General features: G+C 37.0%; 3 protein-coding genes across 5 annotated transcripts; all 3 read right to left on the minus strand.

The window, feature by feature from the left end:
- Positions 1–307: 307 nt before the first annotated feature.
- On the minus strand, positions 308–4,998 carry LOC114762671 (probable serine/threonine-protein kinase PBL28). Of its 3 annotated transcripts, XM_028952211.1 has the most exons (11): positions 4,194–4,998; positions 3,434–3,512; positions 3,180–3,240; positions 2,866–2,953; positions 2,266–2,501; positions 1,976–2,178; positions 1,708–1,834; positions 1,409–1,480; positions 1,137–1,314; positions 919–1,042; positions 308–827 (listed from the first exon to the last, which is right to left on the minus strand). In XM_028952211.1, the coding sequence occupies exons 2-11, from the start codon at positions 3,455–3,457 to the stop codon at positions 585–587; spliced, it is 1,356 nt and encodes a 451-aa protein (XP_028808044.1). In that variant the 5' UTR covers positions 3,458–3,512; positions 4,194–4,998; the 3' UTR covers positions 308–584. The 3 variants fall into 3 exon arrangements, with proteins under 3 accessions (XP_028808044.1, XP_028808043.1, XP_028808045.1); XM_028952210.1 differs by lacking the exon at positions 4,194–4,998 and having other exon boundaries at positions 3,434–3,746; XM_028952212.1 differs by lacking the exon at positions 4,194–4,998 and having other exon boundaries at positions 3,180–3,327; positions 3,434–3,465.
- Positions 4,999–8,983: 3,985 nt separating this feature from the next.
- Positions 8,984–11,269, minus strand: LOC114762673 (aquaporin PIP2-7). Its single transcript, XM_028952213.1, has 4 exons — positions 10,872–11,269; positions 9,845–10,140; positions 9,604–9,744; positions 8,984–9,509 (listed from the first exon to the last, which is right to left on the minus strand). The coding sequence occupies exons 1-4, from the start codon at positions 11,182–11,184 to the stop codon at positions 9,396–9,398; spliced, it is 864 nt and encodes a 287-aa protein (XP_028808046.1). The 5' UTR covers positions 11,185–11,269; the 3' UTR covers positions 8,984–9,395.
- A 7,553-nt stretch (positions 11,270–18,822) lies between these two features.
- On the minus strand, positions 18,823–19,698 carry LOC114762675 (60S ribosomal protein L12-like). Its single transcript, XM_028952216.1, has one exon. It carries the CDS (start codon positions 19,633–19,635, stop codon positions 19,135–19,137), a length of 501 nt encoding a protein of 166 aa, XP_028808049.1. The 5' UTR covers positions 19,636–19,698; the 3' UTR covers positions 18,823–19,134.
- Positions 19,699–25,968: the final 6,270 nt, after the last annotated feature.

The following is a 25,968-nucleotide window of genomic DNA, read 5'->3' on the forward strand; positions in this document are numbered from 1 at the left end:
TTATACTCCTCCGGTCCTTATTATAAGACTCCATTTGACTTTTTATTTGGTCCTAATTATAAGACCCCAATCCATTTCGTCTCTTATATTTATGTATTTTTTCCAAGATAATCCTTCTAATAATGATAGTTTTAGCCAATATACTTAATTAGCAATGATATTTTAGGAATGACAACACTTATTTATTATAAATAACCAACTTAACTTACTTCCTTAATCTCCTCAAATAAGTCAATTGGGTCTTATAATTAGGACCGGAGTAGCATTCAGCGACGAAAAATAATCAATATTTACCGACATGAGAACATCAAAAAAGACAAAGTACAGTAAATGCTAAGTTGACAATAAGGAATGGAGTTTTTGAATATTTTGCGCCTGAAGTCAGTCAAGGCGATCAGATTCAATAATGCTAGAAACTTTGCGCCTGAAATTAAGAGAGTCAGATCCAAGAATGCTTTTACAAATGAATATCCATTCTCGGCAGGATTATTACAATAGCCTGTGCGCAAGTAATGACCATATCAATAATTTTAAGGGGAAAAATCAATGGTACTAGTGAAACTGACATCGCAACAAGCCGAGGTCTACTTGAAGAGATCACTCCCAAGAGTGACCCCACCAATCACCTCAGTGTTGTAAGAATGTAAGGAGCTGAATTCTCTTTGAATCTGCTCCACCTCTCGCACAATTTGTGCCATTGATGGTCTTGTAGTACTCTCGTTTAGACACATCGTCGCCAACTTCATCACCTTCTTCGCAGCTTGCTTTTCATGGCCTCCTAATGTTGCGTCCACAAACTCCTCCAAAACGCCATGGCTGTTGTTAACCTTCAAAAGCCAAGACATAGAGTAGATCTAAGTCATACATGAACGTGGCATTTGTCCATCTAATTTTGAACGTGGAAGAGCGTTTCAATACCTGAAATACCAGATTCTCTGCCGAGTTTGACTTATGCACTTCTCGTCCACTAATCAATTCAAGTAAGAAGACCCCAAAACTGTATATATCGCTCGTCTTTGAGAAATCCTTTGATTGATTCAACCTTTGGAAAAACAAGATCCATATGCCTCGAGTGAATGGGGAGAAAGATGGAAAACAAAGCCCATTCCTTCAAAGGAGATATAATTACTACGTACTCCGGGTCACGAAAGAAGTCTGTGTTTGAGGATGAGCCAGCATGGTCAGAGTTAGCTAGCAGCTTGCAGAGTCCATAATCAGAAACCTTGGCGGTGAAGCTTTCATCCACAAGAACATTGCTCGTTCTAAAATTTGTGTGCAGCATTGGAGGAGCCAAGCAGTGAAGATGTTCCATTCCTGGGACAAATTAAGTAGCGGTTTTGTTGAAAATAATGTTGTTTTGACTATAACATAGAATAGTTATAACTTACGACAAAGAACATGAAATTACCTTTGGAAGCACCCAAAGCTATAGACAATCTTCGCTGCATATCTAACCTTCCAATTGGTAAACCTTCATTGTCTGCATAGCAAGCATTTGAGCTGAAATATTAGCATTGTGGACAAAGATTGGAATGTTTCTTAACTAAGCCTAACTTACTACGTCATTCTTTAATTCTATTGAGAAATAGGTACCAGTAAAGAAGGAAAAATATTTGCCAACATGTGTGAAAAAACATTGATTAGGATTAGGTGGATTATAAGGCTAAAGAGAATGCAATAATACAGAAAGATAGATTGTCAAAGTACCGTATAGGTGATTTCCTACATTTCCATTGGGAAGATATTCATGCACAAGTAACTGTTGATAGCCATCTTCATAATAACCAATAAGCTTGACAAGATGGATGTGGTGAATGTTAGCTATTTGCATCACCTGCCCGCCATTTAAAAATAAAAAAGGAAGAGAGAAATAGAATGATCAAATTGGTTGCGGGGTCTTAACAGTAATTTTAATGAAAAGTTGAAGCTAACTCTGCTTCCGTGGCATACAGAGACATCTCCTTCCTTGTTTCACCTTAGGGATGAAACTGTGAATCAAAGCATATTGGCGCCTTTTTATAGCAACAATAGATCCATCTTGAAGTAAACCCTTGTAAACCAAACCAAATCTACCTTCACCTGCAAGGTTACTTTCACTGAAATTTCTTGTGGCCTGTTCAAGTTCCATGATCGTGAACCGCCTTGTGTCCTGTGAGGTACTGCGTGTTCCCAATTCAACTGTCCGAAAAACAGAGAAATAAGATCTGAGAATTTGTGCTTGTGTTGCGTCAACTACATTGAACCACTAGATCTACCAAACTTTACCAGTTGGAGATGGAAAAGAAGAAGCAGTGTCAGATGTTTGCCTTATTAATCTCTTAACACGCATCAAACAGGCATAAACAATTACTACTATGACAATCACAAGTACGGCAGCAGCAACACCACCAACAATGGCAGCAACGCTCGTTCCTCCAGGTCTTTTAACTTGAGCTTCTTGCAAAGGTGTAAGCGTTGGAACTTCATTTGTCCCATCAATCTTTGCTGGTACCCCGTTAGACCTTAAAGTCAAAACAAATTTTGACTGATTATTGTTGTGCTGTACATTTTCCAGTATGTTAGAACTGAAGAATTAAAAGCAAAGTTCCTTGAGTGTTTCCTGTAAATTCTCCGATCAAATAGTAAGAGGGGAAGACTTTTTTTTTTTTTTAAGGCCTTATCATTTAGTGTTAAGCTCCAATATATTTCTATCTTGTTAAAATATCTGTTGTGCATTGATTGGAGAACCTGATGATAACCTATGATCTGCACTTCAGTTTTGTCTTATGTCAAATGGATCATCATTTCATGCCAGATAATTCCTTTAAAATTCATACACTTGCAGTTACATCTACAAATCGTCAGAGACAGAGAAAAGGATCTTACAAAGGAAAAGCACCTGGGTATTTTGCAATACTACATGAGATTTGCTGTGGACTGCCAAGCGTAATCTTGAAAGTGAACAGAGCTTCAGCTGCAGTTAGCAGACAAGCATGTTAACTAGCCAGTGTCCTTCTCATTGACTCACTCGTGACTATTTTCAAACACATGGTGTTCAAAGATTAATAAGGAAGCGAGTTTTGCAATAGATATGCAGATAAACAGAATAATCCAAGATCAATAGTATATGGTTCTGGAATATCAAGGAATTGAGCATGAAGGGTATGAAGCTTGTTCAGTAACACGAGGGTAAAGATTACCATATAATGTGGAGCTGGATTTGTTGGGATATAGAAGTTGGATCACCATAAGTAGAGGTAACTGTTGCCAACAGATCAACCGCATTGTTAATTGGGTTTATCAGAAGGAAGACATAAAATTCTCTTTCGAAACAAGCATACTTAGCTCCTATTTACCATCAAAATACGAGGAACTCTCAAAAACAGCCAGTAATATCAAAGAATAAATGTTAAGAGTGATGACCGGAAGTTAATAATAGACGGATGGAACTTACAATATCTCTGGTTGTTAGTTGCATTGTTTGTTACAAACGAGCTGAAGCAGTACCTAGTGAGCATACGAGTTCAGAACACCTGCAACTTTGAAAGTAAGACTCTAAAACTCTAGCATCTCGAAAACCAAACGGTGGATTTTCTTGAATGATTCCAGCTAAGAAAGGAGGAGAAAAAGTTGCAGATTTGCTCTTAAAAGGCTATCTTTATTGAAATGGACAGGTAAGTTGCTTGCTAGTTTCTTTTGAAGGTCTTAAACCCGAGAAACTCTCCTGACAGAGAAAACTCCAAATCCCAAAAGATTCCAAAAGAATCTCCAAATGCCTGCCAGAACATAGACCAAACCTGTTCTACTTCCAAAACACAAAAGTTAGAAGCTAAAGTGAGTCATAGATGCCCTGTGTCACTGACTCTCCGCTGCTTGGAAGAACCCATGCTTATCTAATACTAATACATTCAAAGCCTAAACCTTTACGCGAAAAGCAGGATTATCACCTTACTGTACTGATGCTCTAAAAGGATACACTACAAGTGACAATTCTGTGTTAGGCATGCAACGAAAGCCAAAAAACATAGGCCTATAGAATTTTAGGTCTCTGGAGTTATTATAGACTAGGCAAGTACATCAGAACTAGAATGTAGCGAATTTTAATGATGCAGAGACAGATTCCCAGAGAAAGTCACCAACTGTGGTGCCATATAACTACTTGCCCAAAGTTAAAGAAATATATAGTGAAGAGCAGAGAGAGAGAGAGAGAGTACATTTACATGCCAGCATTTTTCTTTTCTGCTAGCTTACAGGGGAGATTCCATCTTTGTTGTTCCAAAAGACTACATGCCTACCTTTGCGTTGGCTTTTGAACCAAAGACTTCTCAGATGACAAATACATATGATGGTGCAGAATGCAAACAATTCATTCGCCGTTGAAAAGAATGGCTCCTCCAGCCAAATCATTATTTCCACCGTGAATAGTTGTAATGTTGAATTTACGCCTCTGTTTCACATGTCGTTGGAAAGAGTCATCGTACGGTTGGACTTGATTTCATTTCCACTTTTCACAAGTTTTGTCCAAATGAACAGATGCAACATTTTAAAAACCATATTTTGAATGTTCCATCCCGTAACATTCCAATCTTATGTTTCTAGAATTAATTAGATTATAATGTAGAGGTATTTAGGAGAAATGGGGTGGATGGGGAATGATTATTGCGTTTGGTAGAGGCTTAGAAACAGTGGCATATCTTTGTTTTATAGGTTTCAAATCTTAGAATATGTTTGTAAACGAAATCTTAAAGCCACGATTCTAATGAATGATCAAAGACTTTTTGTCTGCATTCCTCTCTGGACTGATGAGGACAAGTGAAGAATCAGGAGGTGAGTGTGTCTGATGACAAAATGTGAGAACTGAGAAATGGGCTGTCCATGATGCTGTGCTGCACAAAAGGGAAAGAACCAGTGGGATATAATTCATGGAGGATTGGGATGCAGAAAGAAGCGTCCCAATCAAGAGGGTCCAAGGTGGGACCACATGTTAGACTTGAGAGCACAAGTAAAAAGGGTCACATGAGATAAGCTGTGCAGTGGCCCAGGCAAGTCACATGCCAAACCCCTTCTGTCATAAAGTCCTTAGAAGGAAGGTACTTCCTCTGTCACCTCCACACCTATGCTTAGCATGTTCACACTCCCACTGGAAAACAAACACCACACATCATTCTAGAGCCATGCAATTGCTTTCAGTGAAATTCTAATTCTAAACTTATCAGGCTTTCTGTGAGTTTCTTCAAGTCATTTCAAAATGACAATTGCTTTTCAAACAAAGGAATTAACGTTTACTTACCCATTTCCCTTATTTATGGAATCTCATCCGTTAGCACGAGTTTATTGTTGTTGATTTTACCCCCAGTTTGCTCTGTGTCAAAATAAATATTATGCGTATGCTTTTCCTTTCCGCATAACTTAGCTGTATAAATTCAAACATCATGTATGAAGCATGATTTACGAAATTGTACTGAGGTGGACCACCATGTGTTTGGGTGTCCAGGGAGGGAGAGACCAGATACACTACATGGAAAGATCCTCCAACGTTGGCTCATGTGCCCTGCATTTGGAAGTAATTATCTTTGGCGGATAACTTCTGGGTTATGTTTGCAGACTGTGGAATAACTTAGCAGCCATAACTGTGACCCAAGAAGAAGGAAAAGAGTTGTGATTAGGGAAGGGTTGTAAGCCCTATTGTACAGTGAAGATTTGAAGTATTACTACATAATTTATCAATAGAATATGCACGATCAAGCATTGGGTTAAAGAGCAATACTATGACATCAGATACCAATCAGAGTTAGATCAAATGAAAGGTAATTAATTGAACAAGATTTTGAATTCAAGCCTTGTAAATAGGTTGCTCTTGGTGGGTGATAACAGTGGAATGAAAAGCCCCAGAAAAGAGAAAGGACAGAGGAAAGCCAATGGGAGCACTGCTTGGAATGCTTTAATGATGGTCCCCAGCTCATGGGCTCAAAGAATAATGAGTTCCTAACGAGGAGTCTCAGCCCATTGATCTCACTTTGTTTTCATTTTTCTAAGATGCATATCATTATATGAAGACGACAAAAAGTTCTGATACTAATTTTGGGAGCCAAAAGTGTAAACTCATGATGCTTTGCCTTATTGATCCTTAGCTATGGACACTTGGATATCCCTTTAACAGGAAGAATATGCGGCCAAAGCTAAAGCTCAACTTTTTCTTATTCCTTCCTTATCTTTCTTTCTACATCGTCCTTTATCATTTTTATTTCATTTCAATCTGGTTTTTGGGATTCTTTCTTGTGAGAGAAGAAATTGATTCTGATAAACCCGGACGTCCTTTTCAGTATATTTCTTAAGTTGTAAAATCATTGGTATTGCTTACCTTGCATATTTCTTTATACAAAGGAAAAAAATAAAAAGTCTTATCTTCTTTAGTTTCGTGGATCAGTACTCCGATGTCTCAAGATGGGTTGGTGTTGTCCAATTTTTTTTTCAAATAAATGTTTTCTTAAACTGGGATTTAGATACCCTCAATTGAAGATTATTAGCCATTCGATTGTGACTTAATGGTAATGAGGAAGAAGTCATAATTAGATACTTTAATTTATTTTTTAAAAAAAGAATTTTGTAATTCCTCCCTCAACACCGTTAAATCATAATTTAATAACGAATATCCCTCAATTAAATAAGTGCAAATCCCTTAAATTGTTGCCAACCCCCATATAGATTTATATTGCTCATTTGTACTCTGTATGCTGCAAGGGAGACTATGAGAAGTATATATTAAATACCAAAATTATCAAACGGAGAGATTAATTTTTACGGAATATTTAATTTATTGAAAAAAAATCGATTAGGTTAATCATGATTTAAAAAAGTATAGAAACAGCTGGAGCCTGAATTGTACCTAATATATGCCATCCAAGTGAAAGCGAAAAGACGTAGACATAAATTAAGGATCAAGATAAGGTGGTTATCTTACTAATTCTTACGAATATTATGCAAATTAACAAATAAGGGGCCCAGGCATAAATCAACCCCAAGGCATGCCGCGGCGAGAAAAGGAGGACACCCAGCCATTTCATTTTAAATAAATGCGTGTTGTAATTAAAAAGGTTCATGCAGTTTATTGGGAAAAAACTGAAAAGTCTGGGACCTACATAAAATTATTCAAATTTAAAAAATATTTATTCTTTTTTCTCCTGAAACATCATGAGTATTTTTTTTTTTTGAATTACTCCATCCAGTATCCCAGGGAAATAGGGATCTTTCAGACGTGACAACGTCCCCAGACTAATCCGGATTCGGGAGCTTGCAAGGATCTATACGGACGCGCCCCCTGACCCCTTGGAGTGCTGCGTTCACACGTCTCGAACCCGAGATCCGTGATTAAGCTAGGACGACCCGAGCCAGTGGACCTAACCCCGCGGGGTTGAAACATCATGAGTATTTTTAATTGGGAGTAGAGATTTTTTTTTTTTGTCAGGAGTAGAGATTAACCTCTCTTAAGATATGAAGAGCAAAGTGAACTTTTCTCCAAAAAAAAAAAAGCATTGCCTGTACCAAGTTGAGAAATAATTTTACCTAGGTGATCATGAAATAAAGTCTGTTTTCATGGCTATCCTACCGTACAGAAAAATTTAATACTACTACTTTTTTATTTTTCAATAGTAACTAAGAGTTTGATTTAGGCACAGTAGCTTAAAAACTATTTTTTAATCCTGATTTATAGAATATAAAATAGGTATGTTAAAAGAATTTGTTTCGTCCTATATAATGAAGGTTTAATATCATTTACTTTTATCTCCTCTTTTTTTTTGGGTATTTGTTTATCACGTGTTTCATGATCCATGTCCATCATTTTAAGTAGGATGACAGGAGAAATCTCAAAAAAAAAAAATAACTACTAAATTTTAAAATTTTAAATTAGAAATTACTATAAAAATATATTATTATTTGCTTTTCGAGTGCTTACTAAGTATAATAATTAATATGAATTTGGAGCAACATAAAATTAAAAAAAAATGCAAACATCTATAGCTTGTATGCAAAAATTTTCGGATAAAACTAAACCCTAGTTCAACTATGATTTATCTCATTCCTTAATCTTTCTGGAAACTGTAGTCCATACGTATAAATTTTGATGCCCCCGTAATGCAAAAGCTTTTTTTCTATCTACATCTCAAAATAAAAGGAAGAAATCACACAATAATTAGCTTATGTTTATCGTGCTTATTAAAGACTTCGTATTCTGGATCAATTCAAAAATTCATAGTATAAATCTATTTTAAACTAAAATCCTTGAAGCAGAAATTACATTCAAGAAATGGACAAATCGATCCTCACATCACGTATATGAACCACTACCACAAAAGCCAACTCACAACATATAAATGAGGATAAAGTGGGAGCTTTTCGAGAGCACTACACATTGGTTTAAAGAATATGGTACTAATTCATCCTCCCATCATGATCCATTCCGCGATATTATATTCCAATAATCACCCCTAAGATAAGCATCCTACCGGAAAGCCCACTAAACGACATGGATCCGAATTAAAAATATAATACTCAGCACCATAATTTGAGCCACAGACTCTGTGGGCATCCTCCGGTTTCGAAGATTCAAGAAACTGGTGTTTTCTGAGCTTCGAGCTCCATGTTTATTCAAACAGTGAAGTCTATCTGGAAAGGATATTTATTTAACTTGTCATCATCGGCTGATGGAAAATGACACATACCTAATACTCTAGAACATAGTAGTCAAGGCAGCCAAAAAAAATTAAAAAAGGTGAAACATCTATTCAAGTTTGTCTCTACACCATTCTGAAAAATTCTCAAGGGGTCTTCATTCTCTTACAGTTGCTGAATCATTCAACTCTGTATATATCTATTATGATATCATTATGTTCATGTTTCATTGTTTGATTTAATATGTATTGAAGCAATTCGAGTCCCAAAATCAAAGTCAAAAGACATACACAAAGATGTTTTCTTCCCCTTTTTGTGTAATGATGGGCGGAAATGGAAACCAAGAACAGATGAATACAGCACTTATTATATACGAAGAACCAGGTGAAGACGAAAAATTGAAGAAGAAAAGCAAACACATAGGAGAATACACAGAAACAGAAAACGACAAAAGGGATACAAAATACACCCTTGGACTCAGGCAATATGATATGCGATATCTACAGTTCATATGGTCCTTAGCTTTCCGGTTTTGTTTCCCTCTCCAGATTAAAACCTCCAAGAGCAGAAAGGAAATAAAGAGGGGGGGAAATGCCAAACATTAAAGGGACCCTCGGAAGACAGACTAGCTAGCAGTAGTAGCACTCCTCCATATGAAATTGTTATTCTTTTGGGAAACACCATACCCATTAATATCCCCTTCTTCCACAAACCATGTAACACATGACAGAACTGATGAGCTTAATTTAATTGTTGCTCCTGAAGGATCCAAGAGCTTTAATGGCCCCAGCTCTGAGAATATACTGGTGGTATACTGCGGCAGCAAAAGCTCCGATTGCTGGGCCAACCCAGAAAATCCACTGTAATCAAAAGCATCAATTAACATCATGAGATATTTATATAAATCTAATGTTCTGGCATGATGAAAAGAGATGGATTGGTAAAAATACTTACGTGATCATCCCAGGCCTTGTCACTGTTATAGATTACAGCCGCTCCGAAACTCCTTGCAGGGTTGATACCGGTACCGGTGACCGGAATTGTAGCCAAGTGAACCATGAAGACGGCGAATCCGATGGGAAGTGGAGCCAGCACCTTTCATCATGTTACCAGAAATAAAAAGATCAGTCACCTCCAACGAGTGAAAAAACATGTGAGAGAGGGGGAAGAAATGAAAAGAACGGAGGGGGCATACGGGAACATGGGAGTCACGGGCGTTTCGTTTGGGATCGGTGGCCGCGAAGACGGTGTAGACAAGGACGAAGGTGCCGATGATCTCGGCGCCCAAGGCGGTGCCTTTGCTGTAGCCGGGCTGGACGACGTTGGCGCCGCCGCCGTACCGGTCGTAGTATGCTGTTTGGAAGCCCTTGGCGAGTCCGGTGCCGCAGATTGCTCCGGCGCACTGTGCTACCATGTACAAGAACGCTCGAATCAGCGACACCTTCCGCCCCAGGAACAGCCCGAATGTAACCGCCGGGTTGATGTGTCCTCCTGCGTTCACGTTAGACAAACTCTCAGCATCACTTGCTAACTTACGCCCCCCACTGCCATTATTTTTTTCCCTTAAATTTCTTAATTCTTACATCTTAATCATTTTCCTTATCTTCACTAACCACCCACTTTCTAAGATACTCATCTATCTGAGCACAATTCACAACAGAATCAACACATACAAAGACAACAATATCATTCAAGCTGCTTATGAATAAAAGGAATTCAAATTCTTTGAACCTCACAAAGAAGAGAACAATTATGTTTAAATTATTTATGTTTTACATCATTCTCACTATATACACAAAAATATAAAATAAACAATTTACTGTGATCATCCAAGTTAAATATTCCAAACAAGGAGTCATGGCCCTCTGATTAACCCCATGCATATAGCTCAATTAAAAACTAAAATAACAGCAAATAATTCACGTAAAGCTAACCCCTTTTTTTTATCTTTAAAATATTAAGTGTTATCACATATCTAAATTATTTAAATAAAAAAAAAAAGGGTTGCGTGCGTGTGTGTGTGTGATTTCACTTGTCTGTCTGTTACTGAAGTACAAAGCTGTCGTTTAGATGAACCACCGAGAGTTAAAAATGAAAGCGTAAAGAAGGTGGTGGTTTTGTGATGTTAGAAAAGCTCTAGAAAACAGAATCAACTCTGAGAATTCAGAGTAGCTTCTGAGAGAATACGCGGAGAAGGGAGAATATGAGAAATATACACGTACCAGAGATACCGGCTGTGCAGTAAACGAGGATGAAGATCATGCCACCGAAGGCCCAGGCGATGCCCAAGGTGCCGACGCCATCGCAGTCGGTGGCTTTGGGATTCTTGGTGGTGTCCGTCACGCTGCCTTGTCCAATGATCGTCAACACCGTTACGTACAGGAAAAGCAGCGTCGCCACGAACTCAGCTATCAACGCCCTGTAAAACGACCACTTCCCAAGCTCCTCCGGGTCGATCAACGGCGCCGGCGGTGGTTCGTGGTAGTCCTTCGTCGAGAACTCCCCTTGCTCCGCCACCTCAACGTCCTTCGCCATCTCTTCTTTCTTTGTTCCTCACTACCACTTCCTTGCTGTGTGTGTAAGCAGAGAGAGATGGAGAGAGAGCACAATACTATTGTGGGTAGTGAGGGGCGAATAGAAAGGGGTATTTAAGGAAAGAGAGAACTAGAGTGGGTATTGACAATTAATTAAATAATTAGCGCCCTAATTTTGTAATTATGTGCCCATGTATTTTCTTGTGATTAAATTTTGCCGCCCTTATTAGCTCGGCTTCGCTTGCACTGGCCCACTAATTGCCTCTCCAACGGCTCCTGATCACTAAGGTTCCTCGCCCTCATCCCTATTTTTTTCCCCTCTCCGTAACTTTTTTTATAATAATCAATCAAGATTAATATTCTAATTACGTGGCCCAGCATGACCTAGAAAGCTTGGGTTCACTTAACGACTACACGTGGCTGGGGACCAACTGTAACAATTTTAATTCGTATCATGGAAAGGCAAAGCAGGGAGCAGGTAAAGCAACGCAACGTTCGATACGCATACATATGTGCTTTTGTCCTGTCTGTCTCATCCTCTTACTTACTTTGAGTAGGCCTTGGCCCAAACATTTCTGTTATAGAAAAAAAAAATTCGAGTTTGTTATTGTGAGAATATTGACTTGTTAATGGGGGATATAATTGTGGAGGCGAGAAGTTAATTATTTAATTAGTGGCCAAGAAATATGTTGGGTTAAAGTAATGGAGGGGATTAAGAAATGTTATCCTGAAATAATGTTAAAAAAATGGCACAGTGACGATGAAAATTGGGAATTATGAAACGAAAGTGATTAAAATAAGAGGAAAGGTAGTTGTCATCATTGGTGGATGACGAAGGCATGCCAGGGGAACTTCTCTGGATGCATCTGATTAATAGGATCGTCAAAAGGATTTTAAACACGTAGGGAATCTATTTTCAGATAATCCCCACTGCAATTATGAAGTCCACCATTTGGAATATAATAACCTTAATTTCAACTAATTAATCACATCAGTGAAATCACCAATATACCATGCTACATAAATATTTAAGCCAGAAAAAAAAAATAGCGAATGTTCTGGAGGAGCTAATGTAGCAGAGATAGCCAGAAGTTTCGTGACTTCTCTTTATTTAAAATTTTAAGTGTTAATTAATCTTATCTCTTAATGTTGATCGAGCTCCCCGGGTTGAGGAAATAATGGTAAGATCAAAGAAAGCGAGATAGTAATTTGCTTTTGCTTATGCGTTTCCTCTCAGGGAATGGTATTTACCAAAACAGAAGGTTGTTGTGGTGACAAATTTGCCCCCTAATATAAGGGTGCGGTAGTGGATTTGATCCCACTGAACTAGTTTATTTAAAAAAAAAAAAAGATTTAATTAAACAATCAAGACTAATTAAGAGATATGAATATTAAATAATGATGCCTGGTAACACTTCATTAAGTAGATTATGGGTTGCGATCATTTTATGGCCCATGTGGCTTCTTTGATGTGGAGGATGCATTCTGCATCATCGTCGTCGTCAGTTCATTCATCATGAGTGTTGCAGATGTTTCTAGGTCTGTCTTTGTTGCTGTAAAATCAAATGCTTTATTACTACACCACAGCCCTAAAAACAAGAATAGGACCACCATACCCCCAATCATTAAACATAGAATTACATCGTTTGGCAATTGTGGAAGCGGAAATAATGGTGCTCTTTCTAGTCCAGGCCAAGAATACGCTATTAAAATGAGAGAATATACCTTATTTTTTTAAAATTTAAAATAGGAAAATTTGGCTAAAAATCTTTGATTGGAAAATTAACTGTGTAAATGTGCATAAGAATCGAGATACCTGAGCAGGTACAATTCTTCTTCATCTATGTGCATGTCAATCATGTGAAAATATATTCTAATTTACACGTAATTGAGAAAGAAAAATAACTTATACTGTGCTCGTCAGACAAATGCCAAATGCCTAAAACTATTAATTGTGTAATTAAGGACTTTTTACCAAGTTTCCCCTTTAAAAATATTTTTATATTACTTAATATCTGGTGCATGTCCCCATCTCGACATTGTTAAAAAAAAAATTGGGCAACTCATATCCATATGTATCATAAATAACAAAGCTTGTAAAAAAATTTATATTATACTATTTTTAGTTTTAATTATAAGATTTCGTTTATAGTTTATAAATAAAATTTTATAATTAAGTCCGAGGCACTCCATGAGAGACTTTTTATCAAGGAAAATGGAAGTCATGCAAAGCACTGGGGTTGTGGCGACAAAAATTGAAGCGGAGAATGAAATGGTGACAACGAGAAGAAAGGAGATGGCATAGGCGGCCACGTGAAATATGAGGGCACGCAGTTCAATCGTATTTGTAAAATTGGGTTCATGGGAAAGCTGAATTGTGAAATTGGAGGGATATATTGTGGGTGAGAGAGCACCACGCCCACGCATGCAAATGAGCCGCCAAGCTTCACGGAATGAGCTCACTGTTTTTTTTGTCCTCTCTTCTGAGAATGACGGGGGACTGGACGGTGGCCTTGACTGATATTATAATTGTGATAAACTTATCTTCGCCATTATTCACTTCTTTCGTTTTGCTCTGTTGACTTCCTTATTATTTAAATGATGGAAACTAAACTAGATTATTCTTTTTTCCTAAACAGAAAATTTACAGTGAGTCCTATGAACGATATAATTATTGTATAGATTATATATTGATGAAAGTAAGGTCATGTAGCAATATGTGTGATTCCATAATAAGTAGTGCACATTTGTTTCCAAACACCTCAAATATGGGGATATGACTTGACCAAAACTTTGCTCTTTTAGGGCCTATTTGGTTTGAGGGGAGGGTAGGGGGAGGGAGGAGAGGGTAGGGAGAGGGAGGGGAGGTTTCATTCTCACCTTGTTTGGTTTGATTAAAAAGGAGGGGAGGGGAGGGTATTTAATGATCCCTTGTTTGGTTCAAGGAGGGGAGGGATAGTAATAATCAATTTACTATTTTACCCTTACATATTAGTTTATGTTTTTTATTGATATATTAAATAAATTAATTTACATCTTAATTTAAATCATATAATTTAATAAAAATTCAGTCTTATCATGTTAATATGTGTATTAAAAAATCGGTACAGTAATTTTTTATTCTAATTAATATAATAATATATTTAAAATAATCAAATTAACAAATTTTATATGCTCTAAGAAAAATGAAATTTTATTTTCTTTAAGCTATCCTTTTTTCCAGCTTTAAAATATATTTAATAAATAATATATTTATAAAAAACAATTAATTTTATAATATTATAATTTTTATTTAAATAATTTTTTATTTTTAAATAATTTTTATAATATATTTTTTATTATAATGATGTATAGATTTTTTATTTTTTTTACTTAGGATAATATTTTTTTATTTGAAATAAATATTATAATAATATATTTTATGGGTAAAAGTGGAATATTAAAAAAAAAATATAAGGGCATAATGGTCCAAAATTTTGGCTCCCCTCCAAAAACCCCCAATTTGGAGGGAGCCAAAATAGGAGGGGGGAGGGGAGGGAGGGACTCATTTTCCTTCCCCTCCCCTTCCCTCCCCTCCAACCAAACAAAGCCTTAATGACAGTTTAGGCAAGGGTTTGAGCACGCAGATCAATAAAAATAAAAAGCTTAGCTAGTCAAAGTGCTTTACCTGATGGGAAATCTACCTATCCAAGTTCCTCTTTTTAATGACAGAACAGAATTTGAATTCCCTCCTTTTAGTGAGAACTCACTATAGGATGGGTGACTTCACCAAGACATGTGATTCCGTGGGATCTGGTGTTAAGAATGTCTTGACAAAAAGTAACGCGCATTTGCTTATCATTAATCTACTGCGTATTTCCTCTTAAAAACGTCAGAAGCAGGGTCGCCTCTGCTTGGTGAGCACAAAACAATCGCATAGCCCTTCCAGGCTTCCACAACAAATAATCAACACAAATATAATTATCTGAGCTGCTCATTTGTAATAATTGACAGCTATGAGTACATATATAGGTAAGTATAGGAACGAAGCGCTACTACTCGTAATTTGTAATAAACTTGACGAGTAAACGTACGTCTCCCATTTCATGATCTCAGAATGGGGACGCAATTACTGCCTACCACGTAGCCTCAGCAGCAAGTTCAAAATCACAAAACAAAAATGAAGGAGTGGGTCGTTTGAATGGATGAAATGAAATGAAATGAGGGAGATCAAAAGTCGGAAGAGTCGTCTTCAGAATCAAGATCTTCCTCAGGGATGGTGTCGAGCTTGGGAGTGCCGGAAGGCCTCCGAGGGAATTCCAGAAGCGAAGGCGCCACCTCCATCCAGACCTTCAAGCCCCGCCTCATGTTCTTCTAAACCCACGATTGATCCCAATTCTTTCCCCCCTCTCTGTGAGCCCAAAACAGTATCGACAGGCACAGAGATGAGAGAGCACACACTTGGATGCTCGGAATCAATGGTGGTCGCTGAAATGGGAGCGCGACGCGTGGGTATATATAGGGAAGGCGTGAAGCAAACGGAGGGACCGCGTGATAAATGAGATAGGGAAGGGCGGTGGCGAAGGGCACCACGTGTGCAATAATCATCAATGATTGCGCAGCCAGATGGCACACCGACTTCCCCACTCAACGCGACTTGGCGGACGACAAGTGATGCCCCTTTGCTTAGGCAACGGACAACCCTTGTTTGCGGGTCCTCCATTTACACTGCCCACTCATTTTCTCGCTGCTTTCTTGGTCATCACTCGTCCCATATGCTTCCTCCATACTGCATCTCCATTACCCTCTACCGTTCCTGCCTTGCCTGGGAATCTTCTAGATTCCACCCCTATTAATATCATATAACTTCCAATTCTTGTGAATTATTGCTTATGCAGGTGATTGAGTTTGAAAATGTTCTATCATGAGCCAAAGCATCATCTGGAATTCTAATCACAGTTCTAAAGTTTGGTTTCGCAGCTAAAACAATGAAACCACGTACAGGGGTTGGATGCTATCACTTTTTAACATTCATCCCGTAAAATTACAATAGATTTTTCTGTTATATAAGAAGCAATTCAACCTGTATCGCTCTCCTCGCATTCCTTCTGTCTTTTTCGAATTCGGACTGGTGGCGGTGGTAAAACAGTCGGCCTTCATTAAAATTACTGAAATGAACATGCGACTATAATGGTTGTATCAACTTCGTGCTTCACCTAAAATCACCATAAAACAAGGGGCGGCATCCGACTATATCCTCAGGCAGCTTAAATAACAGGCCAGTTCAGAACGGGCACAATCATTTATTAATCATTAATCATTACTGTTTCGTGAGTTATACGAGTCCGCCATCAAGAATAAAGAAAATGGCTTTTGTTTAGTTGAATGCTCAGCCTTGCTCCCAATACAGATGGGCTTACAGGACGAGTCCTCAACAAGTAGGTGTCGGTCTGCTCTTCAAAGCTTCAAACAGAAACACATGCCCGCGCAACTTATGCAACAAATGATCGACGCGATGGGGGTCGGCCTAAATCTGATTTTAGAACACCTCAACAAATGATGAGGTTAAGGAAAGCATAAAATGTCTTCACTGCACAAACAACCGAATGATTAAGAGAGGGATTAGGCAAGCAGAGCTTAAGAGGAGGGAGGTTTGAAGCTGTGAGGGTATTTGCTAACAATAATGATAGGTCCGAGTTGCAGCAGAACTGTAGACGCCACACATCAACAAAGGGCTTGTCTTATTTGGAATCGCAGAACCTTTAAAAACAATTTCTTTAAAAGCAGATCATGATTTATAGAGATACAAAAAAAATTTTGTCTCAACTTATATAAAAAAAAAGTATGAACACTTGAGATAAGCAGCGACACAAATAAAACTATGCCTCTAGATTCTGCCTCCAAAACTAATACAGCACTGGGGGGAAAACGTGACACTACAATACAACAAAGCTTTCACAAAATAATTATTGAATTTTTTGAGGAGGAATTACACGTGAAGGTTCCGACAATTTAAGGGACTAAGCTCGAAATCTAAATAAATTAAGAAATTAAAAAGATTAACTAAGACTTTATATTTTTCCCCAATAACAACACAAAATAGTAAGTTGATTGCCCAAGTCTACACGGCTCTCCAACATGCATTTGCCAAGCAAAAAGTCAACTAACATGATCGAAACTCGTTGCCTGACAAAAACACCGTGCCATTTAGTCTCGGACATAGGAATTGAAAACAACTCAAGGCCATGCGATAAATGCAGGGCAAGTGTCAAGAATCTAATGCATGTGGTGAGGGATTGTTTGGAGGCCAGGAAAATATGGGGAAAACTGGGGGAAACAGTGGTGGAGAAAGTTTTTCCAGCTGAGGGGTATTGACCGGCTCAAGGGGAATCTGTCAAGGGGGAATGAAAAATGGTAATACTTTGTTTGGAATAACATGTTGGTACCTTTGCACTTGGGGAAATAGAAGTTTGTTTGAAGTTGATTTTGTTATGCCTGCTGGACCAAATCTGTTGATAGAAAATTATGCGGTGGAAGTGTTGCTGAATTGTTGAAATTGTACTAGTGCAAAATCGAATAGACAAGGGATACATATTTGATGGAAACCTCCACCTGAGGGGTGGTTTAAGCTTAATGTGGATGGAGCTTCAAAGAAAGCTAGCAACTCAGCTAGTTTGGTGGGCTTTTGAGAGATTCAAATGAAAGGCGGGTTAGCGGCTTTTCCACAAGGTTGGGTACTTGTCCGGCCATCAAAGTTGATGCGTAGGGTATTCTCACTGGAGTACAAATCGCAAATGATGTAAACATAAAAAAAAATTATTGCGGAATGCAATTCATGTACACTGTGCAGCAATACACAAGATTGAAAGTATAGCGAAAGGGGAGGATACCATCTCTTCTCTTTTAATGTTGTTTAATTTTGATGATGTTAATTTTGTACATGTGCATAGGAAAGGAAATGTTTGTGCTGACTTTCTTGCAGATTATAGCTTTAGACTTGCTGAGGTAATGAATATTTTTGATGTGCCACCTCAGGAACTTAATTTGCATTTGTACAGTGACCTTGACAGGACTTTGTTCCCTAGATCAATAAAAAGAGTAGCTTGATTGGGCGTTTGCCCCGTATTTTACCAAAAAAGGGGCAAAAGAATTACATGCCCAAAGTTTTAAAACAATGAAATGCTCAAATCAGTAGACAACTTCACTGATCTACATTCTTGATGAAGTGCAACTGGATTATCATATGACCTTGCCCTGGCAGACAGATGGCTAATGTTCTCCTTCAATAGAACGGAACGGAAAATCTCAAATAAACGTGCAAGTGGAAATCGATTACAATATGCTCTTAAAAAACGGGCAAAAAATTTGTAAGTTCTTCTATAATTGTAAAGCAGAAATGGCGGCAGTGAATATGGCAGATATGGTTAATGAAAAACCTCTTTCCAATATTCGCTCTCATAAGGACTTGCCATTAGCCCTCAAGGTCATTGCCAATGCATAAAGAAACCTTTCGGCCAAATGGCTAAAGCAGCAAAAATGATGTGGAAAACGGAGTTCCAGCTAAAGCCTGGCAGGAATGAAATATGAAATGACAGGCACAATACCAGAAGCACAGAAACGCAGAAACAAACATCCAGCAAACCAGAAAACAGTGGGAATTAAAAACAAGTATAACACAGGTTCAAAAGTTATCCAAGTATCCATAGATGCAGAGACAATGTGCATAAGTACGAGAAAGATTAAAACGGACAATGACTAAATAATCCATCGATTAAAGGGATGACATTCTGAAAACGAAAATGAAATAAACACTATAACAAAATAAATTATTGTCCTCGTAAGCAACTTTAACTAGCGAATACAATATCTCCAAATCTTCTAGATTACTGAAATTGTAAGCACAAGTCTCCAACTGTTCTCAAATTTTTATATCAAAAATCACTGATTTAACAGAATGAAGAAAAAATTGACCTCATTCCAGAGGGACTTCAACATCTCCGTCAGTGATTTCCTGCTGCAAGTCCTTGGGGTCCTTCCCGTCCACAGTGCAACCAACAGAGACGCAAGTACCAAGGATCTCCTTTATAGTGCCAGAAAGGTCCTTGGCCATCGACCTAGGCCTCATAACTCTTGCAATCTCGATCACGTCATCGAGGGATATGTTGCCATTGTGCTTAATATTCTTAGTCTTCTTGCGGTCTCGCTCTGGCTCTTTCAAGGCCTTGATAACAAGCGCCGCAGCAGATGGCACCACGGCCACCTTGGCCTGACGGTTCTGGACAGTGAGCTTAACAGTGACTCTCAATCCCTTCCAGTCCTTAGCAGTCTCCTTCGCTATGTCTTCACCAATCTTCTTAGGAGAGAGACCGAGAGGACCGATCTTCGGGGCGAGAGAACTGGCCGCACCCACCTCGCCTCCGGTGACGCGGACGTACACATCGACGACTTGTGAGGGATCGAACTTGGGAGGCATGGCTGCAGAGGGGAAGAGCTAGGGTTTCAGAGAAAATGAGGCGATGGCCAAGGTTGATATATATTGGGAGTAGGGTTTTGCGGAGACAGAGCCTGAAATGTCTGTTTTAACACAAAGCGAGGCCGCGATTTTACCTGAAGGAAGCGTCTTTAGGGTGAAAGAGGAGGGTGTTTTGGTCAACTAGTTTAAGGACGATCATGTCCAGGTCCTCGAGCGGAGCTGCGGAAACCATTTTACTGTAATGAAAACATTAGGGTCCATGTGTATTTCTGGGTCTGGGTTATTTATCATATGGGCTGAAGCCCAATTTAGTATTGGGCCGAGCGATGAGCAGTATGAGGAAACGGCCTCGGGCCTTTTTTTTTGCTACAAGAGAGAGGGCTAGGCCCAGAAATTACAAACGGCTAACCAAAAGGGGAATTGAATCCCATGGACTCATCAGCAACGAGAGTGCTTGACCATGAAGGACAAGAGTCCAAGAAAGCCGAGGTGTTTAGTCCTCTTTTAGCCAGTAAATCAGCCACTTTGTTCCTTTCCCTCGGAGTATGTTGAATCTCTACATGTCAAGGCCGAGCCAAAAGATTTTGAATCTGCCAATTTAGGAGACTATCCAAAGTGCAGACATCATGTCTCTGAATTGAAGGAGTGAGATTCTGCGCATCTATCTCCAATATCATATTTTTTATACCCAAGTCCCAAGCTAATTGCAAGCCCTCATAGATCGCCCATAATTCAGCTTTCGCCACTTCACAGATTCCGATAAAATATGCAAAGCCTGCAATGCACAGACCATTATGATGCCTTAATACTCCTCCCCATCCAGCTTTGAGAGGTGTCGAAGAGACAGCACCGTCAACATTCAGTTTTGCCCACTCTTTAGGTGGAGGTTTCCATATATGAGAGGAGAAAGATGATAATTTCCCAGGATATTGAACAAGTTTTTCCCGGCTCTGTAGAATGATAATTCAGGGCTCCCCTGCCGCCGTGTAAATTCTAGATTGAAGAGAGCTTGATTCCTCCATTTCCATATCTTCCAAAATTAGGTTCCGAGACCCATCCACAGTAGATCCCAAATCTCGCTTAAGGTTTATAGCAAGCCATTATTGTAGACTAGTAGCAAAGCCAAAGAAGGAAGTGTGGAATTGGGGGTTTAGAATCTGTTTCCACGAGTTTCTAGCAAAAGATATGAAGTGTGTCTTCCACACCCTGCTCACAATGGTCACATATTGGTGACGTGTTAGTCCAGGAAAATCAAATAATTGTGGACAAAGGTGGTGTGGCGGGTCATCAAGCAGAAGCGGTGAACTCTCAAGAAGTTTAACTAAATAAAAATTATATCTGCAAGGTAACTTATAAATTATCAGCGGTGAAAATAAGATTAGTTGCTATAAAAAATCAAAATTGATTAATGTTTAATTCATGGAAAAACAAAATAGCACAGCCATTTGACTGGCACAAGAAGTTCAAGGTAAATAATACTCGTACTCGGCTTGATGCTTGGCAATTCAGCGGCATGCAATATAAAATGTAAAATGAGTCACGCTAATATCGCATTCATATTAATGCCATGAATAATACTTGTATATTATACTCGGTCCTTAATATATCTAATTTTTAAATTAATTTTATTCATAAATATAAGATTTATTTTTTATATTTTAATAATTTTTTTAAAATTATCCTTATAGATATTCCTTCAATCATAATTAAGTAAGTGAGGGAAAGAGGATGTTAAGAAAGATGGTTATGATATTTTTAAAAAAGTATCTCATATTTTTTATAATCAACTAACTTACCTAACTTTTTTAATCTAATTAAATTAGTTAAATAAATTTTATACTACCTCCGGTCCTAATTATAAGAGCCAGTTGACTAATTTGAGGAGATTAAATAAATAAATTGAATTAGTTATTTGTCCTAAATAGGCGTTGTCTTTCCTAAAATATCCTTACTAATCAAGTGTATTGATTATAACTATTATTATTAGAAGGACTATTTTAGGAAAAAAATGTATAAATATGAGAGACAAAATGGATTGGAGTCTTATATTTATAATCAAAATAAAAATCAAACAGAATTTTATATTAAAAAACGGAGGTAGTATCAGAGATAAGAGGAGGAGTACCGTAATGTGAATCAAGTGGCAGTATTGAAAGGCATTTTCATTGTCCTGATTAAAAAAGAAACAAGGAAAAAAAAAAAAAAGGCATTTCCACTGTGGAGTGAAACGATAGATGATGGGTTGGAGTTTGTGGGGAGAAGGCCAGCTGGACTTGCGTGTTGTCAATTCTTTTTACAAAATACACATTCCCATTTAATGTAGTGTCTATCCAAACTTATCCCCTCACCACAAAAATTAGAAAAGCCTCGTTATTATTTCCCTTAGTACAAGAAACTCCCGTCAAACTATCCCCAATATAAAAAGGCGAACTTGTTCTTCATCTCTCAAAATTTTATCATATCCTATTTTTGTCTCTAAAATTTGAAACTAGTAGTTCTGATTCCTGAAATTAACCCCAAAAAAAAATTCTATTTTAGGAATCAAAATTTAAGCAGACCAAAATGAGACTAAATCCTAAGAATCAGAATAATAGGTTTCAAATTTTAGATGTCAGATTAAAAATAACATGAGTGCAGTATAAAACCGTTCATCTCCCTAGAATACAGGCTAGTTGAAGAGGACTTACCTCTTGGACTTGTAACCCTTCGTCATTATGCACTTGTATCATTGTACGGGAAAGATGCCGATGTGCGTGCACCGTGACGGAGAATGAGGTGCATGTTACTTTACTATTTATATTTAATATACTGTAATATCGTACAATTTAATTGTGTCATGCAGAAATGGATTGCTATTGGAAAAAACAACATTCAAATAAATTAACTATGGGCGACAAAAAGTGCATAGTGACGGACAATGGAGCTTTTTGTGGAGAATGGGGTAAGCCTGTGGATCAGTGGATGATACAGAATGGCATAAAGCACGCACCTGATAGGCAGGCCTCGTAATGGAAAAGATAATAGGCACAGATTAAAGAAGCCGGGGGGCAGGGGTCAAAGTTGTAATTTTTTAATTTAGCTTAGACTTAGATCATTTATTATTATTTTAGATCATCTCTGTGCCAGCCGTTTTTGTTTTTTGAAGAGCAGGACAAAAAAATGAGAGATGTAATTATTTGATGTTAGATATTATTTCAGATGCGTTGATCAGCAACAAGTCAAGAAAATATAATAAATAATAAAGCTGGATCCAAAAGTACCTCATCTCTAATAGAATAAGCAGATACATTCATCTCCCCCAAAATTTTAAACTACGAGATGCAAATTCTTCGCATTAATAATCTCTCAGCTTTAATTTTCCCTCATTAGGAGTACAAATCACATGGAGATATGAAACACCAGCACTGATTGTTTCCTTTTAATAAAACACATAAACTTGCTGGTTAATTAATTAATCAGCATGACAGAGCTGCGCAATTAGGGTTAATTTGTGGATATAATTAACGAACAGGACGACAGAGAAAGAGAGAATGAGAATGATGAAATGATTTTGGGAAGTAAAATAATGGAGTAATAGGAATCTCCACGAGCGTCCCACTACAATATGGTGATGTCCTGGGAAACAGCAAGAATCCCATTATAAGTTGGAAGTTGATATGAATAAGTTTGGTTTAATTTGTTCAACATGGATAGATGATCCTAGCTAATTTGATGCCTTTTTTTTAACTATTTAATTTAATGGTTGAAACAAAGCCCACTAAATCAAAAGCTGCAAGCAACGTCTAAGTGTTCTTTGGCCTTTTCCTGAGATGCTTATTTCATCAGTGGCATGCAAATCCTCCTGAAATGCAACCCCCAATAATCAAACTCCTACTTGCATTATATTGCCCTCACACGTATCCCATATACCCACCACACACTTTCACTTTCACACACCTTTATATAGGAAATCATTTTGATGAACACTCTAAAATAATCAGATCTGGATTATCCACATCTCATTTGGATGACTTGGATTTGATTTTTTTTTTATTTATTTAAAATAATTATTTTAATATGTATAGAATATAAAATAGAAATAATTTCTTAATTATCATTCTTTTTAAAAAAATTTATATTTAAAAATAACTAATTAAATGTTTAAAATCTAAACTATTCAACTTAGATATAAACGATTCAGATCTGATGATTTTAAAATACTCATATAAATTTAAACTCGAGTTAATTACCTTGTAGTTTGATGGTATAAAAACTCTTTTATAAATAATAGATTTCAAATTCAATTATACTTGTAACTGCAAGATATACAGTCGTATACGCACGCAGGCACAAGTATGTGTGATATGACTAGTCATACACAAGAGCGCAGGTGGTAAAAAGAATTATAAATAGTGGTTAAGAATTTCCTTTTTTTTCCAGAGGGTGAGGTGGTTAGGGTTTGATTTTATTTAGCCGTGTTTAAATTTGCTGGGCAATATCTACAAGTATTTTCTCTTTAAATCAAGGGCAGGAAAAGCGACAATAATTTTTATTTTATATTCTTGATGGAATGTTGAGGAATATTTTTTTCTAGATAACGCTGATACCATTACCTAATTTAAAAAATTATTTCCAAGCATTGATTCTTGTCGGCAATATGAAAAGAGATCAGAGAGTCGTATGGCCTTTTACCAGGTTGCTTTCCTTAGTATTTATCATGCATTTCTTCACTGTTAAACTGAATAGGTAATTTAAATATTTAATAATTTTATCTTCGATTGCATATCAATATATAGTAATATTTTATGTAGTTGTGAACTCCTTTCGTCTAAACAAAATTCAAGAGTTCTAGATTGAGGCTTAAATCCAAAATATTTAACATGGCACGCATTCTTTGCAAATAATGAAATTATATGAACTTTTTTAGTTTCTATAAATTAGCTTACTGTTTAACTCTTCTGAATTGAAGAAAGTATTAATTAAAACCTGGATATGCAACAACGTCTCAAGTTACATAGCAATAATTGCCTGGCTCAACAATTACTTGAAAAAAGGTCATTAAATTCACGAGTTTAACACAAATTTATGATAAAAACATAAACTCAGATAATAAACTTTGATCGCATGGACAACAAATAATTACAAAAAGTATGTGATTAAATGACTAAAAAAACAAGAATTTGATTGACATATATCTCAAATTATGAAATCAGTGAAAACATTTTAAATTAAAAAAAACAACTATATTATGAAGTGAAAGACAAAAATATTCAAAATACAAGTTTACAACCATGGAGATAGTCCCTTGAAAATATAGAAATATCATGACGAAAGTATCAAATCATTAAAATTAAATAAATCAATATTCATAATTCATTATACTCCACGTGAAATTTCTCTAAAGTTCAAAGATAATATTAGTTTCTAACTTTTAAATTTTTTTATTGGGTCTTCCTACACATTTTGTGAATGAGTTATACTTAATGCATGTTTAACTTATTTAATTCATAAAAACAGATGTCTTAAAAAGTCAATCTATGAGTTTAACTGGATTTATAATTATTAGCGTGAGTTTAAGAGCAAACTGACACATCATGCAATTTTGTTAACTAGAAATGAACTCAGATAATCAAGTTTAACAACAGTTAGCACACCCCCATGAAAACAACGTTAAAAAAAATGAGCAAAAAAACTGTACAAATTTCAGAAAATTGGGCCGATCTGGTGATCAGAGTTCAAAAAAGAAGAAGGAAGAATTGCGTGGATCCTTTAGGGAAAGGTCAAGCGTGAAACATGAGAAAGCATGCGTTTCATTACTTCTTAATTGTGTGTAAATATATGCATCGTCAGTTTCCATTTTAGAGACCTAAAAGTGGCACAACACAGGCAAAGGTAGAATCACCCTTCACGTGTTATCTGCCATATATTCATGCAACCAGTATCATTCGATTAAAATTAACGCCAAACCACGGCATCACGGGTTACTCAATTTCCCCCCTCCAAGCTCCAACGGCCTGTTATAATTAACTCCATGAGTCGTGATTTAATATATGGAACAAAATGAAGAAATAATCTTAACGTATTAATGTTCATTCATAATACTCCTCCAGTCCTTAATATAAAATCTATGTTGAGTTGATTTTGGTTCTAAATATATGACTTATTTTTAATATTTATTAATTTTCTAAATCACCCCTATGAATACTCCTTCAACCATAATCAAGGAAAAGAGAGAAAGAAAATATTAAGAAAGATGATTATGGTGTTTTAGAAAAAACATGTCATATTTTGTATAATTAACTAACTTTTTTAATCTAATTAAATTAGTTAAATATATCTTGTATTAAGGATCAG

The sequence above is a fragment of the Neltuma alba genome, unplaced genomic scaffold (genome assembly GCF_004799145.2).
Source record: "Neltuma alba isolate B1F8T4 unplaced genomic scaffold, ASM479914v2 tig00011239_pilon, whole genome shotgun sequence".
In the NCBI taxonomy this organism is placed as follows: domain Eukaryota; kingdom Viridiplantae; phylum Streptophyta; class Magnoliopsida; order Fabales; family Fabaceae; genus Neltuma; species Neltuma alba.